The following is a 27722-nucleotide window of genomic DNA, read 5'->3' on the forward strand; positions in this document are numbered from 1 at the left end:
GTTTGTATTGAGACCATTTTTCATACTTACAATTTGAAAACCATACGTAAATGGGTCGAGGAGTCTGACGTGGTGGCCATCTTCCTCAATGCTACTACGGTTGTGACTATAACAATCTTAAAGTAGCAAATTTATTTGTAAAGTAGCAAATTTATTTGTTGGGTAAGTTAAAAAACAATCTTAAACTTGGAGCATATCAAAATTTTATTATTACAACCTTATAATTTTGCTAAAATATAATTTTTATATAAGAAAAAACATCAAGTTCAATTGCATATATTCCTGAAAACAAATCATTTAATCGAAATAAACGGTCTTAATAAATTAAATCTAAAAATACAATCTTTATTGTGAAAAAGAAAAAGAAAAAACAAATATCAAAATAAAAAAACATAAAGAATAACATAATTTATCCTTTTCCATATATTTATTATATATTAAAAAACAACGAACTCCAAACTCTCTTTTCCGGCCATGTCTTCCTTGTTTCCGTAGCCGCACGCGATTTACTCGGTTCCTTTCTTTTCGGGAAAAGATCAGTCCGGCGGCATCAGTCCCGCCGCCCCGCCGCTCAGCCGTGAGGTCCAGCCGCGCCGACGCTCTGTCGTGCAGTTCACGTAGCGACTCCGGCCGCCCCTCTCTGTGGCGAAGTTCGATCGCCAGGTTTTTCTTTTCTTCTCTAATAATAATATAACAAGTACAAATTTTTCAGCCAAAACATGATTCCAAATCGGATTGTGTTTATGAGCAACCAAACGCTGAGAATGATTTCAAATATCCTCCCAAATTATGGGGTAGAAGTTATAGACAGCTTGGAAACGGAAACGGAAACGGATGGCGAGTAATCTAGGGAGGAGAGATTATCTTGTTTTCTGTCTCTTTGGGCTCTTCGTGAGTTTGTTTATCTTTTAGTGGTGGTTCAATGCAAGTTTATTGTTTTTTCTTATTTTCTCTTTCAGATTCAATCCTTGCTTACACGAGAACTTTTTGGTGTTTGCAAAGAGGGGAGCCTAGTGAACTGAAGTTTGAAAACTTTGCTGTCTAATGAAGGTTAGCATGTAATTCAATTATATATGAAGTGTTTATGTTGTTGTTTGCCAACACAGTTGTTCTATTATATTTTATATATGATATGTTGATTTTCTACCTTCCCCCCTTTTTTTCTTGCATTTAGTAACCATGGGTTGTTCCTGTTTTTTTACTTGTTAGACGCAAGGGAGTGATGGTGGAGTTATTGACATAGACAAGACAACACTATTGTTGGAACCAGAGAACAATAATGAAGGGGGATTGTCAGTTCCTGGAAAGGACAGACCGGTGTTTAGACCTCCTGAGAGAAGATCTCATCTAGGTATGATTATTATTGAATTGCATTTGGATCTGTATTTTTACACCTAAACAGAACAAGCATTAAGATAGTGTATGTAAAAATTGAGAAATTTCTGTGGATAAGTTTTGGAGTTAAATTTTAGAGATTTACAAACTTCAGTAGAGATTGGTGGTGGTTGTCCATATATACATGCCATTTGTGGAACATAGTGTAAGGCATCTCCTTACACTTTTGATATTCAGAAAAGTTGCAAACAGCCATTAGGCATTACAAAAGACGTCCATCAATTTGAGAGGATGGAAACTCTCCTACAACCCTACCCTGAAGCTTGGCACAGAATAAGACGTACGTACCCCTTCCCCATAAACTAGCCTGACCATATATTCCCTCCTACGTCGTCACCCCTACTCAAAAGGACCGTACCCACCCCACTATCACTAACTCTTTGTGGTATTTCCACCTTTGCCCCTCATCGTATAATTATTAATAATGGGAGGCCTCACATCAATCCCCAGGGTCAACGATACCTTGTCCTCAAGGTGGAAATTAGGGAACTGCTGACGGATCTCCTCCGTGGACACCCAAATTACTTCTTCCTCTGCCAAATTCTTCTAGCTCAAAAGTGCCTCCCGTTCCCCTATGCTCATGTTCTGGTGGGTGCCAAAAATTTTATTAGGTTCCATGGTCCATTCCAGTTCCTCCGTCAATAGAGGAGTGATGTGTTGTATTACCTAGCATCACCCACGATTTTCTTCAACTGCGATACATGGAAGACAAGGTGAATTGTAGTATCCAGAGGGAGGTCTAACTTGTATCCTACCTTTCCAATTTGCTGCTCAATGGTGTAGGGGCTGAAGTACTTAGGGGTGAGCTTCTCTTTCTGTCGTTTGACCAGCGAGTTCTGGTGGTACAGTCGTAGTTCCAAAAAGACCCTATCTTCGATGTCAAACTCTACTTCTCTGGCGATCAACTTGTTTCTTCATCCTATTATGTGCTTGGTTTAAATGCTCCTCAAGGCTATCCAACATTGTATCATGCATAATGAGTTACTGGTCGAGACTTGCATTGGCTGTCTTTTGGCTTCCATACGATACCAGCGGTGGTGGGAGTCTGCCATAAACCACATGAAACAGGGTGGTACTAATTGATATATGGTTAGTTTGGTTATACTAGTACTCCACCCATGATTACCATTGCCCCCCTAATTGTTTAGGTTTTCGCTACAAAAGCAACGAAGGTACGTCTCTAGACACTTGTTTACTATCTCCAATTGTTCGTTTGTCTAAGGATGGTAATTCGTACTTCGACGAAGTTGAGTTCCCTACAATCGGAATAGTTCTGTCCAGAAGTGGCTGAGGAGAACCTTGTCACGTTCTGAGATAATTGTGAAAGGAAAACCATGTAACCTTATTATCCCTAGTATGAAGATTTCTTCAATGGTTTTGGTGGAAAAAGGATGACACACTGGAATGAAATGTGCATACTTACTCGGTCGATTAACCACTACAAAGCATGTGTCGTTCCCCAAGGATTTTTGTAAGCTTTCCACAAAACCCATAGTTATGGTCCCATATTGATCCGGAGCTTGTAAAGGTTGTAATAACCCTACGGGCGATGCTGCCATCGTCTTATTCCTCTCGCACGTTGTGCACTTCTCAATACAACTTTTCGTGTCTGTATTCATCCCTGGGGTAATATAATTCCCTTATGAGTCTCTTATATGAATTTAGGAAACCTGAGTGCCCTCCCATCACCAAATCATGGTAGGTATGAAGTATCGTTGGGATAAGTGATGAAGATTTTGACAGCACCAAACGATTCTTGTACTTCAACATACCTTGATGGAGGCTGATTTGGGGTATGCTATTAGGACCATTGTGTAAGTCTGCTATCACTTTAGCGAAATGGGGGTCTACTGTTACCTCAGTACGAATAACTTCCAAATCTAAGATTTTCGGTGCTGTCATGGAGGCAAGTTGTGCTGTGGGAGGAAGTCGAGATAGAGCGTCCACAACTTTATTTTCCAAACCCGATCGATATTCTATCCCAAAGTCGTATCCTAGTAGTTTGTAAATCCATCACTAATACTCAGGTTGAGCTCTACTCAATAAGTACTTTAGAGCCCATTGATCAGTTCATACAATGAATTTTTAACCCATTAGGTAAAGTCTACATCATTGGATGGCTAGGACTACGACCATCAATTCGCTCTTATAGATTGGTTTCGCTTGAGCTTGTACTAAAAGTGTGTGGCTAAAGAACTCTATTGGTTATTGGTTCTAAGTGAAGACTACTCCCAGATCCATTATTGGCTTCATTTCCATTGATAAAAGGTAAAGCAAAGTTCGGTAGAGCCAAGATTGGTAGAGTTACCATCGTGTTCTTGAGTTTCTCAAACGCCAATGTTGCTTGTTCTCGAACGAGTCCTTCTTTAGGAGTTGTGTTAAGGGAGCGCCATGTTGCCATACCATGCCACAAACCTTCGATAGTAGGCTTCCAGTCCAAGAAATCTGCAGAGTTCCTTTATATTCGTTGGTTAAGGTCACTGTGACATTGCTTGAACTTTCTTAGGGTCCGCCTCCACCCCTTAAGTTGAAACTCAGTGCCCTAAATATTCAATCTTGACATTTCTTCAGATTAGTGCACAGTGCATATGGGAATCAAGATATGGATTGTAAATTAAGACGTCATCAAAGAAAACTAGGATGAACTTATGCAAGAATGGTTGAAAGATCTAATTCATCAGAGCTTGGAATGTGGTAACGGCGTTTGTCAATCCAAAGGGCATCACTAGGAACTCATAATGTCCCTTGTGTGTGCGGAATGCTATCTTAGGTACGTCTTCTCTCGCCATGCAGATATGATTGTAGCCAAATTTGAGGTCTATCTTGGAATAGACTTGGGATCCATTTAGTTCGTCTAGCAATTCCTCTATCACTGGTATGGAAAATTTGTCTAGCATGGTCACATTGTTTAGGGTGCAATAATCCACATTGAACATCTACCTGCCATCCTTCTTCTTAACTAAAATGACTGGACTCGAATACGGTTCACACTAGGGTGAAAGATCCATGCGGCCAACATTTTGCTGATCAGATGTTCAATCTCTGTTTTTGGACACAAGGATACCGATAAGGTTGCACATTGGCAAGTTCTTGTCCCTCTTTAAATTGCATTGTTGGTCTGGGCAATGAGTTGAGGGAAGGGTGGTGGGGCTACTGAAGCGTACTTTGTGATGAGGTTATTAATGGCTCGTGGTAACGGGTTGGGCAGAGTAGAATCCCTTGCTTCCATTTAATCAGGTTGAGTTGTGAGGAGGCCCTTAGTTCAACTAGGTACCTTTGGTCTTTATCCTCTCAGGTGCAAGAGAGATGATTGAGTGATACCTCCAATTTGGTTAGTGATGGCCCCCCTTAAGACGATTCCCTTCTCTCCCCTGATGAGTGACATGGTCGACATGGTCAACAGTGGCCAATCCACCTCCATCTTTCCCATGACTTGCAAACATTGCATCCCTAACACCACGTAGAGGGTCCCCAATTCAAGAGGTAAAAAGTTTTCCATTAGGATAATTTCAAGTAAACAAAGTTCCACCCCTCATACAGATTCCTTTCTCCTTTACTGCTACGCCAGTGCCCATGATTACTCCATAGTTGGATGTCTGTGCTCGGGGTAGGTCTAGCTCTTACACGAGTCGCTATGATATGAAGTTGTGAGTTGCCCCACAATCAGTTAATATTACTACCTCCATGTCCTTGATATCCCTTGAGTTGCCTCACAATCAGTTCTTGGAGTTCAAAGCGAGAAAAGGGAATCGTATCAAGTTCTGGACAGACAAGTGGATAGGACAAAACACCCTCCAAAGCTCCTTTCCCAACTTGTTTAATATCTCCACAAAAAAGGGGGCTTCTATTGCCGATTGCTAGAATAATTCTGAGAACGATTGGGATCTTGGCTTCAGAAGAGGCCTCTTTGACTGGGAAATAGAAAGTTGGATGGGTCTGATCCATGCCATCGACACAGTGCGCCTAGGGGAAGGGGAAGACCGGGTTGGCTGGTCTATTGGCAATGGTGGAAAGTTTTCTACTAGGTCTGCTTGTATGAAGATGGTGGAATGTACTCCCCCTTTGAAATCTTCTCTCATTCAAGCTATTTGGATGTTTGCCTCTCCAAGAAAGGTCAAGGTGTTCCTGTGGTCCTTAGCACACAGAAGCTTGAACACTCATGAGAAGCTTCAAAAGAAATGCAGCAATTGGGTGCTCTCCCCCTCTGTTTGTTGTTTATGTATGGCCAACACTGAATCAATAGATCATATCTTCATTCACTGTACGTTTGCCGCTCGAGGGTGGCTCTTTATCATGGATCTCTTTGGGTTGTCTTTTTGTTTCCCTAATCATATAGATGTTTGGTTGGCCGAGGCCCTGCATGACTGGACTCTGCCTAAAAAAGCTAAGTTTTTGTGGAAATGTGCTTCGAGAGCTCTCCTTTGGCACCTTTGGTTGGAAAGGAACCTTCGGGTCTTCGTAGATAAGTCTTCTTCTTTTGAGATTTTTGTAAAAATGTACAGCACACTGCCTCTTGGTGGTGCATCAACTATAGCAAATTCTTTTGTAACTACGACCTTTCCATGCTTATGTACAATTGGAAAGCGGTTGTTTAGTTCTTTTTGGTGGGGTTTCCTCTACCCCAGCCCTTAGATTGTTCCTTTTGTCTTCCTTTCGGAATATACAAGTTTCTTATCTAAAAAAAAAAAAAAAAAGATAGTCCCTTTGAGCTTAATCCTGCTTGGTGTCGAGAAATCCACCATGGTGTTGAAAGAGAACTCCACTACCTTGCCCACTTTGTCTGAGGTTACTTCTTTCTCTTCGGTTGCTCCCAGCCTCCCACGTCTACGTCCATATCTGTTATCTCATTGTCATGAACGACAAATACTCAAGTTCTTTATTTTTACACTTTGTTGATATTGTATTTTTTCTCACATTGAAAACATAGCCCACGTTTCTTACGTTTTTGGTACTCAACCTTTGTGAGTTTCTGATGCACACTTGCACACAAAATTTTGAGAATACCTCAAATCTGCCTTTATTCATCAAAGGGAACCATATTTATAGAGGGTAATGAACTAACAAGCTAAACCGTAACTTCAAGTTACCACACAGTAAATGGAAAGCTTTTAAAAAGATCACAAGCGGAAGCTATAAGCTATGTTTAAAGAATTAACAACCAAATAAGACTATATACATCTACATCAGTTTCTTGAATGTTGTCTCCTTTTTTAGTGCAGGGGATGTGCTTGTTACCTTGCTCATTAAGGTTACAATATGCGTGGGAGTTGCCTCTGGTATTTTTTCTAGGGATTTAGTTACCACTTGGGTTGGACTCGTGGGTCGACTGGCTCGCAACTTGGTCCAAATTTTTTAGGTCTTCGATAGTTGGGCTTTTTGCATGATTTGGTCTAATCCCATTTGTTCCATGGCCACCACCTCTGCTCTCATGAATGAGTCCACGCATTTAGGAAGGCGATTTCAAGAACGTCATCTATCAACCGGGGTAATGGGAGAGTGCCTCAAATAGTCGTTGATACTCAGTGACAGTGCTTTCTTGCTTGATGGCAAGAGGACGAGCGCACTGATTCCCTCCTTCGACTGCCAAAACCGTTCAAACATCCATGTTTTTAGATTATCCTAGTCCGCAAACTTTTGTCTATTATCTGTCCATCTATAACGTGCCAAGGCTATGCCATCGAAATTGATCACATCGACTATCATTTTTTCAGAGTCCGTCAGCTGATGAATTTCAAAATAGTGCTATGCTCTAAATAGCCATTAATCTAGGTCCTCTAGTGAAAATATTGGCATCTCTACTTTTTTAAACTTATTTCAATTGTGATGTCGTTCTTGTGTGTCCATTGTTGTTCTTGTGTGTCCATTGTTTCTGGTGTCTCCTCCGGAGTCTTCCTCGATTGAATCTTCTCCAATGGCCCACGCTGTTGGTAGCATTATGTTACCCGTAATCTTTGCCATAAACATTTCTAAGGACTTTTGAGTGCTTTCACTGGTCTTGTTTTTCCAGTGTTCTTCCAGTTGGGTGCTGATCATCACCATTATTTCCTTCATGCTTAGTAGCTCCTGATCACCATTATTTCCTTCATGCTTGGTAGCTCCTGATCACCATTATTTCCTTCATGCTTAGTAGCTCCTTCTCTGTGGACTGACAACGTTCTTCCAATTTTTTATGTGTTATCTCCCTCGGTTTTCCTAAGATGAACTTTCTCAGGTACCAATTTGTAAGGTTCCTTACACTTTTTTATTTTTATAGGAAACAGAACCATAGATCCAACAAACCAGCCAAAAAACCGTCTAAAGGCAGAGGGTTGAGAAAATCCTCCCCAAAGAACTATACAATCACCACTTTCCAATCACGTATAATCAAATGTAAACTATAGTTACAAAAAACCTTCTTGTGGATAGTAGTCCACCAAGAAGCCATATGCTGTATATTCACACAAAAAGAATCCAAGAAGGACTTCTTATCTTCAAAAAGACGACTATTCCTTTCTTTCCATAGGAGTCAAACCAAGGTTCTCGCTGCACAATTCCACATAATAGAAGCTTTCCCCTTAAGGTCGACACCCTCAAAACCTTCTGAATCAATCTTCTTAGGAAGGCAAATGTTAGATCCAGAAATGAAGCTATATGGGACCACGCTTTGAAAGCTATCGGAAAATGTACGGAAAGATGGTTCCTTACACTTTTGATATTCAGAAAAGTTGCAAACAGCCCTTGGGCATTAAAAAGATGTCCACCAATTTGAGAGGATGGAAACTCTCCTACAACCCTACCTTGAACCTTGGCACAAAATAAGAAGTACCCCCTCCCCAAAAACTATCCTGACCATATATTCCCTCCTACGTGGTCCCCCGTACTCAAAAGGACTGTACCCGCCCCACTCTCTCTAACCGTTAATGGTATTTCCACCTTTGCCCCTCCTCGTATAAATATTAATAATGGGAGGCCTCACATATAGTTCCAACACCTTTGTCCTCTATGTCTGTGACCATGCTTTCTTTTAATTTTCGCCTAAGAAGAGCTGTGGGGGTTGGGAATCCAAGGATATGTCTTCTTAATTGTCTCTTTTGCATGGTTTTTGTTTACATTGGGGTTACAGTGATGTGAAATATTTTTGCTATAAATTTGTCTGACTTGCTCTTTTAAATCATTTCTTTTCCTCGTTTGGTTCCGTCCTTTTCCCTAGCCAAACACCTTTTCTTTACTATGCCTCGAAGGGTTAGAGCCTCTGGAAAGGTTAGAATTTAAGGGTTTGAGGGTTCCTGGTACGAAGTGTGGGGTTTGTCCCATTTTAATGTCATTTTTGGTGTCCACAACTAGGGGTTCTCATTCTAAAAAAGATGTTACCTTGTTTTATAGTACATGTTTGAGTATCAAGACTTTTCCTTTATAGTTTTTGGAAATTATGTTTCTCATTGTGTTTTATTGCATCATAACTTCATTTATTTTATTTCATTTCTTAATGTGTTATTTTGTCATTAGTGTAATAGATAGCAACAACCATTTCATCTAACTTGCATATTTTCGTTTTCCAATGGATTTACATCTTTCATTCATGGAAATTTTTTTGATTAACTTGCATATTTCGGCTAGTATTATCTTTGTCTCTTCCATTGTTATGTAGTATGTCTATGTATTGCTGCGTTCACTCTGACCCTATGAAGAGAAAATTGTTTGAGTTGTTTATTGTGTTCCTTTTTTAATGTAAAGGTCTCGATGTACTTGCAAATGCAAAACGGGGAGGATCTAACGAGAATGGATTCAAGGTCCCAAGGCAAAGTATTGCTTCTTTTGTTTCATCAATGGAGGAAGAGGAGACATTTGAATCCTCTGGAGTCACTGAATCTGGACAAGAAGCTAATATCTCTCGAAATCATTCTGTTAAAAGTCGGCATTATCGGGAAGTAGCTTCCAATGATTCAAATGAAGGTACCTTTAAGTTTTTTCTTGTAAAGTTTCTACCATGTAAATTTTTTTTTTTTTTGGCTACTTGACAATTCTAGATATTTGTCATTGCAATATAGGTGTAAACTGATTGAAGGGAAATGTTATTTGGGATAAATCCTATGATGCTTCCATAGCTCCTAGAAATCTGAGGAGCTTATAGAACATATATGAAGTTTGGTTTTGGTTTTATTTAGGAAGAAGCCATATCTCCTTTGGTTGAACGTCACCTAGGTCCCATCCTCATTTTGGAAATTTAGATTCAGAAGGAATGGGGAATAATGGGGGAACATACTAGACATGACCAGGGCATTGGGAGGAATGGGTTTTTATGTATTTGTTTAGTTGCCCCCTTTTAAAGTGCCTTTTGGATGAGCATTTTTATGATTATTCTCTCCATAGTTGCCAATTGGAAAGTCTTTGTGATCTCTTTTATGGCTAAAGGTGGTTGGGGATACCCTATCTTCCCTATGCAGTTCCTTTTCATCTCTCAATGAAAAGTTCATGTCTTGTTATAAAAGAAAAAAAATTATTTGTTTCATTTTCAAAAAGAAAAGAAAATAAATTTGTTTCTTACATTTTACATCCTCTAAATTTGTTTTTTTAGGAAACAAAAGATTCTATAGCCAAGAGGAGTGGTTACAAAACAAGAAGATGAGATATCCCCTAGATTACAAAAATGGCTCCAATTGGCGAAAGTTTGCATTGAATTATAAATAAAAAAATCTTTAGAGTGGGCTACCGAGTAGAAGCAAAGACTCTTAACTAGGTCCCTAGAAACATCACGAAAAGAGTCTATCCCTTGAAAAATTCTTTTGTTTCTTTCAATCCACAATTTAAAGCAAAGCCACCACCACATTGTAATTTTTACAATTCTAGCTTGTTCCCTTAAATAGGTACCAGAAATGAGCTGTTTAAATGAATCAGAGCTTCGCATGGGGAAGCACCAACGAATATTAAAGGCTTGAAAAAGTTCAGACCAACAAGAAGCAGCGATGTGGTGGAGAAAGAAAACATACTTAGTGCACTTTTCTCTCCTTCTACACGTCAGACACCAGTTCGGGGGGAGAGAAAAGCTTTAGGCATTCTTCTTTGCATTCTATGCATGTATTTACATTTAAATTTTTGCTTCTAGAGGCCTCAGATCTGTCCACGTTCTTATTTATTCTAGTGTTGGATGTCCTTAGTAAGTTAGTTACTGTCGGCATGGAGTGGCTTGGAAGCCTTTGAAGTGGGACGGGAGAAGGTTTGTCTTTCTCATCCTTAGTTTGCAGATGATGCCATTTTATTTTGTTCTGGTAAGGATAGTTCGTTTTCAAATCTGAACTGTCTTTTGGGCTTCTTCGAATCTATTTTAGGCCTTAAGATTAATAGAGGTAAGAGCTCGATCTTGGGTGTTAACTGTGGCCCTGGTAAGCGTAGTGCTTGGGCGTCTCAGGTGGGGTGCAAAGTGAGTGGTTTGCCGTCCTCTTATCTTGGTCTCCCCTTGGGCCATAATCCCAAGAGTGCGAGTTTTTGGTTGCCGGTGCTTGAAAAGTGTCAGAAACGCCTTCCCTTGTGGAAGAAAGCCTTCTTTTCTAAGGGTGGGAAACTCATTGATTCAGTCCATTCTTAGGGGCATTCTGACCTATTTTTTGTCCCTCTTTGTATCTGTGGCTGTTAGTTAGAACATAGAAAAGATGATGAGGGATTTTCTTTGGGAAGGGGTGGAAGAGGGAGGTGGTTCTCATCTTGTTAGTTGGCAAATTGTCGTGAAGCCTTTGGATGTGGGGTGTTTGGGCATCGGAAAGCTGAGGCTTAGAAATGAGGCGTTCTTGGCTAAATGGTTGTGGCGGTTCTTCCATGAACCTAGCGCCTTATGGCGAAGGATTATTGTAAGTATGGGCCACATCCTTTTGCGTGGGTCTCGGCAGGTGGTGCTAAGGTGAATAATAACAAACCCTAGAAGGCTATTGCTTTGTGTCTTCCTTCCTTCTCTCAATTCCTTCGTTCTTCTTTTGGGGGATGGCCATAATACCTACTTCTGGGAGGATACTTGGGTGGGAGATAAACCTTTTAGTCTTTTGTTCCCTCGAATCTACCATATTTCTGATAAGAGGTTGCATTCGGTGGTCGCTATCTTGAATCCTTGGGGGAAGGGGTTGCGCCCTCCGTCTTTGGGGCTTCGTCGTTCTTCAACAGATCGTGAGTCTCTGGAGGTTTCCGCTTTGCTTGGTTTGTTGTCGGAGGTTTCTTTCAGTCCTGGGAGGGAGGATGTGCTTGTGTGGTCCCCCAACCCTTCTAGAGGTTTCTCTTGCCGTTCCTATTTTCATGTTTTAAGCTCCCCGGATTCTTCCCTGTCGACCCTTTTGTTTACCGAAGATAAAAATTCTGAGAAGATAAAGTTCTTTGGGTGGTAGGTCTTACTTGGAAAAATCAATACCTTGGATCGTATTCGGACTTCGTCCTTGTGCTTGGGCCCGCAGTGGTGTGTTCTTTGTAGAGGTGCCTAAGAAGACCTCGAGCATTTGTTATGGTCTTGTCAGTATGTTTAGAAGCTCTGGCTTCGATTTTTTGATTGTTTTGGGGTAGTGCTTGCCCTTCCTAGGGATGCTAGGGCGTTTTTGGAGGAGTTGCTGCTTTCCCCTCCTTTTTGAGATAGGGTGCGATTCTTGTGGTAGGCGGGTTTTTTGTCTACTTTGTGGGGTATTTGACTGGTGAGGAACAATAGAATTTTTCGGGGGTGGAGAAGACGGTGGATTCTGTTTAGGACCTTGTTAGGTTTAAGACTTCTTTGTGAGCTTCGGTCTCTTATGCCTTTTGTAATTATCAGTTAGGTGTCATTCTTTTAGATTGGACCCCTTTTCTTTAATGGGTGTCCTCTTTTTGGGCTGTTTTTCTTTTATGCACTTCTTGTATTCCTTTTCATTTTTCTCGATGAAAGTGCGGTTTCTTATTAAAAAAAAAACATTTACAATAAGACTGTCATCTGTTTTGGAATTTTAGCTTTCCAAATGATAATGATATAAGATTGGCTGAGGCAAGCTTTCTTGTCGCTAATATTATGAACCAAAAACTTCACGGAAAAAATACCATCACTATCAAGGGACCACATTTAGAGTCCTCCCGGTCTGTAGGAGCAAGGTTCGCGTGAATGCTAATCAGAGCGGTCCATTCTTTTATTTCAACATCTGAGAGATTTTTCTACATTTGTGATCCAAACTCCTCACAGCTTCAACCTAGCATTGGGAGATGAGTATCTCTTTGGAGTTGGCCACCCTATAAAGACCTTATAGGTCCATTAGTGTGCCAATGATCTTCCCAAAAGCGTATCTTGGCACCTTTGCCCACATCTAATTGTAACAATTATCAACAGAATGCAGTTCTTAGTGATCGAGATCCAGGAGCCTTTAAATCTGTGAGAAGACTTCAGGACGGGGACTTGTTCCTTCCACTATTGGGAGGCAATGTTTACTTACTATGATGGTCCTCCATAGAGCATTTTTTTTTTCATTCATAAACCTCCAGCATCATTTGGCAGCCCGAGGACCACCTCAGAGATGAGCAGAGAAGTCAAGTCTCAGTTAACAAGATTTTTATCACCTTCTTCCTTAGTGCCTTTCCATAAGAAATCCTTGACGATTAACGAGTTTAATCCTGCAGTTCCAATCCCAGTTTTTCACGTTTGACGTACTTTTCAACCTAACTTTTCCTAGATATAAACATAACAGCATGACCATTTTGTTTATTTTGGTTTCCCATTAAAATTGTAATTCATGTAAAAATATTTTTGTTGGTTTTCATGTTGCAGGGCGTACTGCGACTCAAGAAGGAATAGCTGGAGATTCATTAAAGAATCCTAAATCAAGTGAAATTTCGGATTCCAGTGTAAGTTCATTTTGGTTGCTTATATTGTATTTTTTTTTTTTTCTGTGCAGTTTTAGTTGAATCCTGAAGCAATCTAATCTAACTTAATTTTGATTTCAATATATTGAATAACCTCAAACTCAGTATTAACATCAGCATTGATGGAAATGTGACACTAATGTCTGTTCAGTCATGAAGTTGTAGGGATTTTAATTTATATAGCTGGTTTTATGATTTTTGATGGATTTAATTTTTCAGAATGACGACTATTATTATCATTTATTATATATATTATATATTTTCTTACAACCATCATGAATTGACGTCAATACTGGCCAATATAAATGGTAAAAAGTTTAGAGGGGATGAGTTCAAGCTATGATTGTCACCTGCCTGGGATTTAATATTCTATGAGTTACTTTGACAATTAAATGTAGTAGGGTTAGTTGTTGTCCCTTGAGAATAATTAAGGTGCGTGCAAGTTGGCCTAGACACTCACGGATATTTAATATATATAAGTTTATAATGATGTATATGATTGAAGGTTATATGCACATGTATTGATAGAAAACCAACTTCTATTAAGAAGTTTATAATGATGTATATGATTGAAGGTTACTTTAGATATGATAATATCCTTGCTCTGTTATTCTTTTTCTTGTCGTTGGTTTTGGGATTATTGATAGAAAGTCATATGCTTCTGGATATGTTATTATTTTATGCATCATATCATATTTCTAGATTAGTCATAGTCTCATATACTCTTGCTTTTATTCTATATTGAAGGTTGTAACTATGTCATCCAAAAGCACACACGTGAACCGGTATAGGAGCCCTAGACAAGACCATGATTATCATGATAGAGAGAGACAAGATTTTGACAATGATATTAGAAGTAACAGGAGAGCGAGACATGGGCAAAGTTATGATGGTGATGAGCATTATTATGGGAGATCCCGGTATCAAAGGGACCATGACAGAGATGAGAGAAAGAGAAGTAGATATGAAAGTTCACGAAGAACTCCTGGTATGAATAATATTTTTTTTATGTATTTTATTGTTAAATAACTGTACTATTTAGGAAATTATCTTTTGGATCACTTGTAATTAGCTACTAATTTGTTGGGTGCTTTATTTTTACTTTTTTGAATAATTGAAAAGTTACGAGGATGTTCAAAGTTACAAACGTCTTTTAGGAGTATAAAGAACTTCTTTCAAGCTAAATTTACAAAGAAGTTTAAAGGCTTCCAATTTTGACTTACTCATTACCAGTAATTTAACAACACAGTAAAGAGTAAGTCAAAAAAATTAATGACTCATCAGGCATCCAACACTCAAGTCTTTAAAGGCTTCCAATTAGTCGAGGTGCGCGCAAGCTGGTCCGGACACACGGATTTCAAAAAAAAAATATATATATATATATATCCTGAGGTTGATCTTCTATCTTCCTTAAAACCTACCCAATCAGTATCTGAAAAACATTCAATATTAAGATGACCATGATCTTTATATAACAAGCCACGTCTAGGAGCACCTTTCAAATAACATAGAATATGTTCCAATGCGATCCAATGGTCAGTCGTAGGAGAACTCATAAACTGACTCATAATACTGACTGGATAAGCTATGTCTGGCCTCGTAACGGTAAGATAATTCAGCTTCCCTACTAATCTTCTATACTTCTCAGGATCTTTCAACAACTCCCCTTCCTTTGTAAGTTGTAAATTAGGTATCATTGGGGTACTACGCGGCTTAGCAGCTAACTTTCCTGTTTCAGTTAACAAGTCAAGTACATACTTTCTTTGTGACAAAAGGATCCCCTTCTTGCTCCTTGTTACTTCAATTCCTAAGAAATATTTCAACATTCCCAAATCTTTAGTATGAAATTGACTATGAAGAAAAGACTTGAGTGATAGGATGCCTGATGAATCATTACCAGTAATCACAATATCATCAACATATACAACTAGTAAAATAACTCCAGACTCAGATCTTTTATAAAAAACAGAATGATCTGACTTACTCTTCTTCATTCCAAAATTCTCAATCACCTGACTGAATTTTCTAAACCATGCTCGCGGACTTTGTTTCAACCCATATAAGGATTTACGAAGGCGACATACCTTTCTATTCTCCCCCTGAGCAACAAAACCTGGTGGTTGCTCTATATAAACTTCTTCTTGAAGATCACCATGAAGGAATGCATTTTTAATATCAAGCTGATGCAAGGGCCAATGGTGAATAGATGCCAATGAAATAAATAACCTGACAGAAGCCAATTTAGCAATCGGAGAAAAAGTATCAGAATAATCAATTCCATAAGTCTGCGCATATCTTTTAGCAACAAGGCGAGCTTTCAAATGGGCAATTGATCCATCCGGATGAACTTTAACAGCAAACACCCATTTACAACCGATAGGTTTCTTTCCAGTTTTAGGAATAGATACAGATTCAAGGGATGCAATAAACGAACAAGTAAATGATGATAAATGGTTATATGAAACAAGAGAAGAAACAGGATAAGTACACTTACGCTTACCTTTTCGAAGGGCAATAGGAAGGTCATCACTCGTTCCTGGATCCACAGGCAAATAAGCTGCTGGTATAGGGCATGAGTCCGTAGGAGGTTGCCGACGAGAATAAACTTGAGTGAGTAATAGTGGGGAGAGAAGGATCAGGCGCATAGGGAGATGTATTGCTAGGAAGTTCTTCAGTAGAAGTAGAGACAATAGAATAGACAAGAAAGGTATCATCTTTCTGTGACTGCTCCCCCTGACTGGTACTCAAGGACGATGAAAAAGGAGTATTTTCAAAGAACGTAACGTCAGGAGAGACAAGATATCTATTGAGATCAGGACAATAACATCGATACCCTTTTTTAACATGAGAGTAACCAAGGAAAATGCATTTCAATGATCTAGGGTCTAATTTGGTGAGCTGGAGGCGAACATCCCGAACGAAACAAGTGCAACCTAATATTTTAGGTTTAATAGGAAATAAAGGTTGCGTAGGACACAGAGTACGATAAGGTATTTCACCTTTAAGAACTGACGAAGGCATGCGATTAATCAAGAAGCAAGCCGTCGAAACAGCATTAGCCCAAAAGTATTTCGGAACATGCATTTGAAACATTAAGGCCCTTGCTATTTCGAGAAGATGTCTGTTTTCCTTTCTGCAACTCCATTTTGAGACGGAGTATCAACACACGAGGATTGATGAATAATACCATGTTCACTTAAATAGGAGCCAAGAACACCAGAAAAATATTCCTTAGCATTATCACTCCGTAGAACTTTAAGAGAGCCACCAAATTGAGTTCGAATTTCAGCATGAAAGTTACGAAAATGAGAAAGTAACTCAGAACGATGTTTCATCAAATATAACCAAGTTACAAGAGAGAAATCATCGACAAAAGTAACAAAATACCGAAATCCATTTTTGGACTCAATAGGACAAGAACTCCAAACATCATAATGAACTAATTCAAAAAGAGCATTAGCTCGTGTATTGACTCTAGGATAGGAACTGAGACGATGAAACTTAGCAAATTGACATGACTCACAATCTAAAGAATGCAAACTATGAAATTGAGGACGGAGACTTTTTAACACGGAGAGAGATGGATGACCCAAACGACAATGTTCTTCGAAGGGATTTGGCACTTGAGTGCAAACGGTGGCTGTAGGTATCTGTGTATCAAACGTGTAGAGGCCATTAGATTCACGCCCTTTACCAATAGTCTTCTTCGTTGTAAGATCCTGAAATAAGCAATAACCAGGAAAAAATAAGACACAACAATTGAGATCACGAGTAAGTTTACTGACAGAGATCAAATTAAAAGAAAATTGTGGCAAATTTAAAACAGAGGTCAATGAAAGAGTTTTGGAGAGATGAACTGTGCCAGAGCCAAGAACAGGAGAAGTGGTGCCATCCGCTATTGTAACATCAGGTAAAGATGTAGATGGTGAAAAGGTAGCAAATAAATTGGGGTTACCTAACATATGATTCGTAGCACCAGATTCAATGACCCATTTTGACGCGGAGGAAATAAGACATTTATTGGTATTACCTGAATCAGAAATGACAGTAATTGGATTAGAGGATGATGGCATCAATGACTCTTGATACTGTTGGAATTTAGCAAACTCTTCCGCAGAAATCGTTACCATTAATTTCTTCTCAATCATAACTTCAACAATATGGACACAAACAAAAACTGCATTGAAACGGACCAAACCAAATATGGAGGAGGAAAGGGAATTGAACCAAACCAATTGAACAGAGCCAAGTGAACCAAACCAATTGAACTGAAACAAACGAACCGGACCAGAACCGGTATAAATCAACCAAATCGAACCGGAATGTGACGAACCAGACCGAACCGAACTTGAACCAGATGAACCAAACCACTTGAAACCAAACCGGATCAGGTGTTTTCTGAAACCAGAAACCCTAAGTGCTACCCCACGACAACTAGAGGGGCGAAGGCGATTGGCAGTGACGGAAGCGCACGGCGACTGGTGGCGACGAAGGTGCGAAGGACGGCGAGACGAAACCCACGAATAGCAATTGGAAAACAGCAGTGTTGGCGGATCAACAAACGTCGGCGGCGGCGACGACGGTCGTAGTGAATTGTGTTGGATAGCAATGAACAAAACCCTAAGGGACAAAACCCTAATGGGCACAAAACCCTAATGGGCATCAAAACCCTAATGGGCAAAAAACCCTAATGGGCAAGAAACCTAGAGCTCTGATACCATGTAGAGACTAAGGTTGGAGAGAATCCAATGTTATGTATTCTCATTATTAAAGTCTATATATATAGACAAATATACAAGGTTGACCTTATCCTATAAGGAGAAGGTAAATGACAAATTAATATTAATACAAGAATATAAAATATACTAATTATACTCTAATACTTTTGAACTAGATTTTTGTCATAATAGCTTTTGCTGCATCCACCCAGATCAGCTTGGCTCGACTTTAACACTACATAGATGTTGAGGAATACGATTCTTAGATATTTATTATTATTTTTTTTAACAAGAAACGGACTTCCAAAGGAGTGAAAGTATAAAAAAAAAGAGTAAAAAATCAAAACAAAAATTAAGGAGTTAATAAGAGCCTCCAAATTCGAAATAATCATACTCAAAGAATAATTAGCGATCAAATTAGAAAGAACACACCATTGAAAAGTCTTAAACTTGGTTAAATTAAAAACATCAATCAAAGCTTTACTTTCCCCCTCGAATATCATTTGTTTCCTTTCAAACCATATATCGGACAGTGAGGCTCTAACTCCATTATGCCAAAGAAGACCTGCTTTGGGTGCAAGACTTGGATTGATCAGCAATGAATTGACGTTCTTTGAAACGTCAAGCTTAGAAACCCAAGAAACGTTAAAAAGCTCGAAAAATAGCTTCTAGCAAGATGCGGCAAAGGAGCAATGGAAGAAGATATGCTGCTGGAACTTGCAAGAATTACCACACAATAAGCAAATAGAGGGATGAAGAACCATTGAAGGAATCTGTTTTTGTAGAACATCAGCCGTATTAACTTTGCCGCAGAGAAGAATCCATACTAGGACATTAACTTTCTTTGGACTTTTTGTTTTCCAAAGAGCATAAAAAAGATCCTTAGACAATGGAATAGAATTCTGCTGCCTACTTAAGGAAGCTACCGAAAAAGCCCCAAAGGTTCCAAAGACCAGCGCCTTCTATCAGCATCATTAATGACCGAGACTGAAATAAGTACGGCCAGCAAAGCTGCAAACTCCTCAACTTCATCTTCTTTTACAGATCTTCTTGTCTCAATATGCCAAACACAAGGAACATGATATTTTATCAAAACGCAAGAAACATTAAATTGTTGTAACAAAAACTTGTAGTATTTTCTTGATCTTCACAGAACACACAGAGAAGGGTGCCAGGCTTCGAAAGAAAATTTCCATTGAAGTTTATCTATTGTAGTTAAATGAAAATAATTACCTTCCTAGCGCTTTTGGTCTTCCAACAAACTTTGAACAGTGCTTTGAATACCAAAGAAGAATGATGGAGTGCCTTTAGAACAGTGTTTTAAAATTCACCAACAAAATGTTCCATTTCTATAGTTTATTATAAAATTACTACTTTAATATATATACATATATTATCTAAAATTTTCTTTAAAAAACTAACGTATCCCCGATGTGTCCATGTCCTATATCTTTAGAAATTGGCGTATCGCCGTGTCCGTGTCGTGTTGTGTCCATGTCCCGTGTCTGTGTTCATGCTTCTTAGGTCTAGATAGGTTAGGTCAAGACAGGTAACGTATGCAGGGTCTAGAAATTACAGGAAATCTACCTATGGTTATTATTATTATTATTTTTCTGCAGGAATTGCTTTTCGATATTGTGCCTTCTTGGGTGGACATGTAGTTACATAAAGTGTTTTTTCTGAATTACTCTGTTTTTCATCATGATGTTTGAAGAACTCGTACGAGTTTGACAGTCTTGATTTTATCGTTGTATTAAAGCTCTTAACTTGAAGATTTAAGTGCTTATAACAAATTTTGTAAAATTATGTTCACTAGTAATATCATGTATGGTTATTTTAGGCAGATCTGATTGGGATGATGGTAGATGGGAATGGGAAGATACACCACGTAGGGATGGCCGCTCTAATTCTAGCAGGCATCATCAACCTTCACGATCCCCAATGTATGTTGGCGCCTCACCAGATGCTCGATTAGTTTCTCCATGGTTGGGTGGCAACACTCCTAATTCTGGTAGGCTAAATCCTCTTGAAAAATATTTTCTTGTGGATTCCATTGTATTATAGATGATGGTGCTATCATTAACATTCCCTCGTTAATTCTATGCATCTTATGCTGGATCAAAATGCATATTGCACAGGTTCTTCTGCTTCACCTTGGGACCAGATCTCTCCTTCACCTGTTCCAGTACGTGCCTCTGGATCCTCAACTAAGTCATCAAGTTCAAGTTATCATGCAAAGTCCCACCACCTTAAATTTTCATCACGAAGTTCTCATCTGTCTGAGGTATTGCATTGTGGTTAGATTATGAAGCTCTGTATATATTTTTTAATTTTCTTAGACTTATTGGCTATGGTGCAGCTCCACTTTCAAATTTTCTCATGGAAAATATATGCATTGTTCTAAGTTGAATTTGTCAAGAGCTGTGCTTTTTTTTTTACATGATTAATGTGCAAGCTACTTTTACCATTAGATGAATGTGTTTTTGTTACTATTTCCAGGATTCTCAAATGGACGATTCTGAATCAACTGGAACAAAGTATGAGATCAGTGAGAATATGCGCCTGGAGATGGAGTACAACTCTGATCGGGCTTGGTAATTTAACATATCCTATCCTCGATCGATTGCCATCAATGTCATAGTGTTTATGTTTTCCAGGATGACCAAATTATGCACTTATCCAATGTAAAAATCCAAATCTAAAACTATTTAGATAGTGGGATGTTGTAAAGTAAATTTGTTAGCTTTGTTAAGTTGCTTCTATAGTTAGGAATTTCTATTTTAAATTGTTTTTTGACCATCTACTTCTTTTGGTTTTTGGATTTGCTCTTGCACCAGATTAGAACTTCTCAGAGCTTATGGTCTTTAATTTCATTATATAGGTATGATAGAGATGAAGGTAATACAATGTTCGATGCTGATAGCTCATCATTTTTCTTTGGAGATGATGCTAACATCCAGAAGAAAGAAGCTGAGCTGGCCAAAAGATTGGTATGTTAACATGTGAAATTTATTTTTCTAAGCTTATGTGTATTACATGTTTCATAAAGCAACTTCTACCAAACACCCTTTGTAACTCATTTGCATCAGTGTTGGTATTTGGAAAATTATTTATTCGGTTTAAGTGCTGTCTACCCCATCTGTTGTAAGTTTCTCTTGAATTAAAAATTTTTGGTGAACCTTGAGGGTTGGGTTTAGTAGTAATTGTAGGAGGCCTGGATTAATTGAAAAGGTCGTAAGTTCTATAAAAATATTGAGGCCATCTTCCTATATCCTTTTTTTTTGGATAAGAAACATTTCATTAGAAAGAACAAAAGAGCAGCACAGCCTACAGACAGGGACTAAGGCAGCCCCCTACAAAAAGCAAACTAATCATGCTCCGATCTTGTAAAACCAAGGAGTGGCTATAATTACAAAAGAATTTTGTATTTCATATGCATCACCAAGAAGCTAAAACCTGCACACTATTACAAAAAGAATCTCAAGGCTTAGCTTTGTCTTCAAAGGAGCGTGAATTCCTTTCCAGCCAAACGTTCCATAAAAGAGCTCTAAAAGCACATCTCCACAAAACTCTAGCCTTTCCTTACCTGTGAAAACATTCTAAAACCAGCCATCTTCCTATATCCTAGTTTCTTGATTAGAACAAGTTGGCCTTCAGTAGTTGATGGTTATAGAATAAATATAATAATTTCGACACTTGTCTCTTTTGACAAAAAAAAGTTATAATAATAATAAATAAATAAATAAAATAATAATAATAATTTGGACATTTATGTACTCCAAAAAAACTGCTATGGTAGTTAACGGTTATTTAATGTCTATACATCAAGTACAGCTTGGATGGGCTTGGTTGATTGAGTTCTCTTCTCCTTGATTGTTTAAAAGCTCTTTAGTTTAAAATAAAAAAGTACAGGGCTTTTTAGAACAGTTTTCAATTTTCATCCTGTAGGTTGGGTAATGGAGAAGATTATGGGACTGTTTGGTTGTTTTTTATGATTGCTTTTACATACATACACATACATACACATACATATATACACATATAATATATAATATATATCTATGTATACATACATCTAGATATATATTATATGTATATACATAACATTTATATATAAATTTTAAAAACCGTTTCGAAAGATCTCTTTGTTATTGTAAACAACCCCCAAAACTTTTGAAAGATAATTTTAGACGGTGAGGTAGAAATTGAGGAGTGAGAAAATTTATCATTTATAATGTTTGTCCTTATCAAACAAAGCTTGTAAGATATGGTCTTTTATTGATAGGATCGAGAGGATCTAGAAAAGGAATAATCAATTGTCTGAATACTGAATAGTCCTAAAGAGTGCAACCACCTCTTCTATCAATTGACTGCGGTTCTTTGGGGAGATTTAATGGGGTTTGGTATGTGATTAAGTTCAAAAGGGGCTTCATTTAGGAGGCTGGTGGTGGCTTGGGAGGATTCTTTTGTTTGGTCCACGCTTCTTCCTAGTGTTCTTCGGATAGGATCTTCTGTTATTATTCCCCTTTTCTTATAGGTCTAAATTGGGAAGGTTTTTATTTTTATTTTTATTTTATTTTCAATTCTAATTTTAGATTTGGATACCTCATAACCCTCATTCTTTTTAAATTTAAGGTATTTCCATTAAAAAGTTGGATGTAGGCTTATTTTAAGAAGTTCTCAAAGTGAGTCAACATGATCTTTGATGCAGGTTCGTCGAGATGGGACTAAGATGACCCTTGCTCAGAGCAAAAAAATGTCTCAGCTCACTGCTGATAATGCACAGTGGGAAGACCGACAACTTTTGAGATCAGGAGCTGTTAGGGGTACCGAGGTGCAGACTGACTTTGACGATGAGGAAGAGCGCAAAGTCATTCTTCTGGTCCATGGTAAGAAGCATTCTTTCATATTTTAAATTTAGATAACCATGATGCCATTTTTGCTGAGTTCAAACTGAAGTAGTTGCAATTTTGTGACAGATACAAAACCCCCTTTCCTTGATGGAAGAGTTGTTTTCACTAAACAAGCAGAACCAATAATGCCAATAAAAGACCCTACATCAGATATGGCTATAATATCGCGCAAAGGATCTACACTGGTGAGGGAAATCCATGAGAAACAAAACCAGAACAAGTCACGACAACGATTTTGGGAGCTTGCAGGCTCTAAACTTGGTGATATCCTCGGTGTTGAGAAAACGGCAGAGCAGGTATGATATTTTGCAAGATAAAGATGAAGTCTTTTGGTACCTTTTTTCCATAATTGTTCTTAACGTGTTCTATAATATGATAGATAGATGCAGATACTGCAGAAGTAGGTGATGAAGGTGAGGTTGATTTCAAGGAAGATGCGAAGTTTGCACAACATATGAAGAAGGGGGAAGCAGTGAGTGAATTTGCCAAGTCTAAAACCTTAGCACAACAAAGGCAGTATCTTCCTATATATTCAGTTAGAGATGAGTTGCTGCAGGTTATAATTATTTTCCTTCTGTTTGTTCTCTTTTAATGTTTTATTATGTAATTTTGGTTTGTTTCCAATCTTTCTAATTTATAGTTCAGGGTAATAAAAATCAAGTAATAACAAGTTTTGGGCTGGTGTATTTTAATACTAGTTCTTATTTACTTTCATCCGTTATTTATATCTTTAGATAAAATCAATGGCCTTTGAATTGTATACTAGGTGTGGGGCTCGTAAGATGGATTAAGAAATAAAGAGAGGCTAAAAATATTAATTTGAGAATTTACAGGTAGTTATGGGTAGTTAGTTTTGTGGAATTTGATCTTACCGATAATGTTGGTAGTTAATTCCCTTGGCCTCTCTTAAACGAAAAAAAATGGAAGGACTATCTTTAAATTGTGTTGAACATAGAAAGGAAAGTTTTCAGACTCCTCAAACGTCTGAACTAGGTTGTAATCCTTTATCAACAAGAAATTATTCTAGTGATTTGCCAAAAATTTATTGCAAGAAGTATAAATAAAATTGTTCACGACTGAATGCTGAAAATATTTCTTTCAAAGTTGTTTTTTCCAACCACTAGAAGTGTTTGTGGATTCTCATACATCCTTAGGGGAAATGGTGGGGGAAGAAGACATTGCTTTAGACATTTTTAATGTATTTGAACTATCTTTTGTAGGTTATCCGTGAAAATCAGGTGGTTGTGGTCGTTGGAGAAACTGGTTCGGGAAAGACCACTCAACTGACTCAGGTTTATTCATCATTACCTATCTTTTCATCGTTGAATAGTTCATCCGTTTACCTTATTAACCAACATGCTTTGACAGTATCTATTTGAAGATGGTTATACTACAAATGGTGTAGTGGGTTGCACCCAACCAAGGCGTGTTGCAGCAATGAGCGTTGCAAAAAGAGTGAGCGAAGAGATGGAGTGCGATTTGGGTGATAAAGTAGGTTATGCCATTCGATTTGAGGACGTAACTGGGCCATCAACTATTATTAAGGTGAATATATCTTTTCAAATGGCAAATTACCCTTTAATTATATGAGACTTTCCAGGTCAAAGTTCTTTTTCCTTGTTGCTCAAGAGATAAGGGATGAATGTCATTCTCATTTTTATTACCTATATGATCAGAAGATTTATAGCTGGACACACTAGTTTTTAATGTTTGTTCCTGTACGTTTCAGTATATGACTGATGGAGTACTTCTGCGTGAAACTCTCAAAGATTCTGATCTCGATAAATATCGGTATGAAATGTTAAGATTTATTTGCCAATATGGAGCGGTAGCTATATTTTTGCTGACGGTTATCATTTTCTCCCAGTGTAATTGTGATGGATGAAGCACATGAGAGGTCACTTAGCACGGACGTCCTTTTCGGGATCTTGAAAAAGGTGGTTGCCCAACGTCGTGATTTCAAGCTTATTGTGACGTCTGCTACTCTTAATGCACAAAAGTTTTCAAACTTTTTTGGAAGGTATTGTTGATTTACTGTTCTATGTTTTCTTTGTACATCTTGGATGATAAACCTATCATAACCGGTTCACTAAATTTTTGCAGTGTTCCTATTTTTCACATCCCTGGGAGAACATTTCCTGTGAACATTTTGTACAGCAAAACTCCATGTGAAGATTATGTTGAAGCAGCAGTGAAGCAGGCTATGACCATCCATATCACAAGCCCTCCCGGAGACATTCTCATCTTCATGACTGGCCAAGACGAGATTGAGGCAGCCTGTTTTGCCCTTGCGGAGCGCATTGAACAGCTTATTTCAACCACAAAAAAGGGGGTGCCCAAACTCTTGATACTGCCCATATATTCACAGCTTCCTGCCGACTTGCAAGCAAAGATCTTTCAGAAAGCCGAAGACGGCGCTCGTAAATGCATTGTCGCCACCAACATTGCCGAGACTTCCTTAACCGTGGATGGAATATTTTATGTCATTGACACTGGTTATGGTAAAATGAAAGTGTACAATCCTAGGATGGGTATGGATGCACTGCAAGTGTTTCCGGTTAGTCGTGCTGCTGCAGATCAGCGTGCTGGACGTGCTGGTAGAACTGGACCTGGTAGTTGCTACCGTTTGTACACGGAAAGTGCATACTTAAACGAAATGCTGCCGAGTCCCGTGCCAGAGATCCAAAGAACTAACTTGGGGAATGTAGTTTTACTGCTTAAATCCCTTAAAGTTGAAAACTTACTGGATTTTGATTTTATGGATCCACCACCACAGGATAACATCCTTAACTCTATGTACCAGTTGTGGGTATTAGGGGCTCTTAACAATGTTGGAAGTTTGACTGAACTTGGGTGGAAGATGGTCGAGTTCCCATTGGATCCCCCTCTTGCCAAAATGCTTTTGATGGGCGAACAGCTCGGATGCATCGACGAGGTGCTGACTATTGTCTCGATGCTTTCAGTACCATCGGTATTCTTCCGACCCAAAGATCGTGTCGAGGAGAGCGATGCTGCTAGGGAAAGGTTTTTCATTCCTGAATCCGACCACTTAACGCTGTATAACGTTTACCAACAATGGAAGCAACACCAATACCGAGGGGACTGGTGCAACGACCATTTCTTACACGTGAAAGGGCTGCGAAAGGCTCGGGAGGTGCGGTCGCAGTTGTTAGATATTTTGAAAACACTGAAGATACCGCTGACATCCTGTTGGCCCGATACGGATCTTGTGAGAAAAGCTATTTGCTCTGCTTATTTTCACAATGCAGCTCGATTAAAGGGTGTGGGAGAGTATGTAAATTGCAGGAATGGGATGCCATGCCATCTTCATCCAAGCAGTGCTCTCTACGGCATGGGATGTACTCCTGACTACGTCGTTTATCACGAATTGATTTTGACAACAAAGGAGTATATGCAGTGTGCGACCGCAGTCGAGCCCCAATGGTTGGCCGAACTTGGACCGATGTTCTTCTCCGTCAAGGAGTCGGATACATCACTCTTGGAGCATAAGAAAAGACAAAAGGAAGAGAAAACAGCCATGGAGGAAGAGATGGAGTCTTTGAGAAAGATTCAAGTCGAGTCCGAGAGAGAAAGCAAGGAGCGTGAAAAGGAGAAGCGACGAAAGCAGCAGCAACAAGTTTCTACGCCGGGTTTACGACAAGGTTCCGGAACTTATCTAAGACCAAAGAAGCTGGGTTTGTGAGGACAAAATTTGTTGTACTGTATCAAATATCAAATAGTTGGTTCATATCAAATTTAGTTAATATTTAAAACAAAAATGTATATTTTGTACTGATTTTGACACGTAGTTCAGAGTTTAAAGAGTTCCAGAGAACATAATATGCGCATCCAATATAATGCCAAAATTCTCCTTTCGTTTGCATTCTTCAATTTTGGATTAATGATGAAGATTGAAAGAGTTTAGTAATCTTTCTCAGTTTGAATTTGTTCTCCTACTAGAAATAATTAGAGGGTTTGAATTAATCATTTTCGAGGGATCGATTCTTTTATAAGTTATAGGTTCGAATCAGGTTCGGATCTTTCCGTATGACTCTAATGAAATATTTGATGATCTATTGTTAGAAAAGTTTTCACCTATTTCAAAAGTGTCCCTAAAAAGTAATAATTTTTTCCTTTTTGAAATAAATAATTTTTAAAATTTTATTTTATTATTACTTCCGATTTTTTTCACATTATGGATTTGATTGATTTCGAGGAACCAAATTTTGTAGACATGGATCTGATCGACATTTTCATATTATTACCATAAAATCGTCAAATATAAAAATATAACAACAAAATATCATTGACATAAACATGACATTAATAATACGAATTCTAATTTACAACTAGACATAGCATTAATAATACGAATTTTAATTTAAAACTTAAAAGTGGTGATTGTTAATTTAAATACATTTCTATGAATATTTTATTTTATGATTTTTTCAGTAATATCCATCGATGACGTTTTTATCGATATTTTAAAAACATTTTTAAAACAATTCTAAAACAAATTAAAAAAATATTTTAGTCTTTAATGTTTTTTTTTTTAATTTAGTACCTATTGTTTAAAAAATTTAAGTTTAGTCTTTTATTTTTTAATATTTTCAATTTAGTCTCCCACCATCGATGAATGTAAAAATTACTTGACGATAGACTTATGTAGAGTAATAAAACGTGAATTGATATAAATTTAGAGGAGAAAATGTCATAAAGAGAATAAAACTCCGTTCACTGTGTTATGTCACATCAATTTTCGCGACTCGATGATGGATTAAATTGAAAAATATTAAAACATAAGAGACTAAATTGAAACTTTTAAAACAATTGGGATTAAATTGAAAAAACATCAAAAATTAGA

At 38.1% G+C, this 27722-nt stretch overlaps 1 protein-coding gene across 1 annotated transcript; it reads left to right on the forward strand.

The window, feature by feature from the left end:
• The first annotated feature begins 444 nt into the window (after positions 1–444).
• On the forward strand, positions 445–26733 carry EMB3011 (RNA helicase family protein). Its single transcript, XM_022287849.2, has 18 exons — positions 445–663; positions 960–1050; positions 1210–1351; positions 9109–9327; positions 13133–13209; positions 13975–14215; positions 19786–19956; positions 20084–20229; positions 20445–20539; positions 20827–20935; positions 22657–22834; positions 22925–23154; positions 23238–23414; positions 24079–24150; positions 24227–24403; positions 24588–24649; positions 24726–24878; positions 24962–26733. The coding sequence occupies exons 2-18, from the start codon at positions 1045–1047 to the stop codon at positions 26559–26561; spliced, it is 3855 nt and encodes a 1284-aa protein (XP_022143541.1). The 5' UTR covers positions 445–663; positions 960–1044; the 3' UTR covers positions 26562–26733.
• Positions 26734–27722: the final 989 nt, after the last annotated feature.

The sequence above is a fragment of the Momordica charantia genome (assembly GCF_013281855.1).
Source record: "Momordica charantia cultivar OHB3-1 chromosome 9 unlocalized genomic scaffold, Mcharantia_2.0 BLBB01000009.1, whole genome shotgun sequence".
Classification (NCBI taxonomy): domain Eukaryota; kingdom Viridiplantae; phylum Streptophyta; class Magnoliopsida; order Cucurbitales; family Cucurbitaceae; genus Momordica; species Momordica charantia.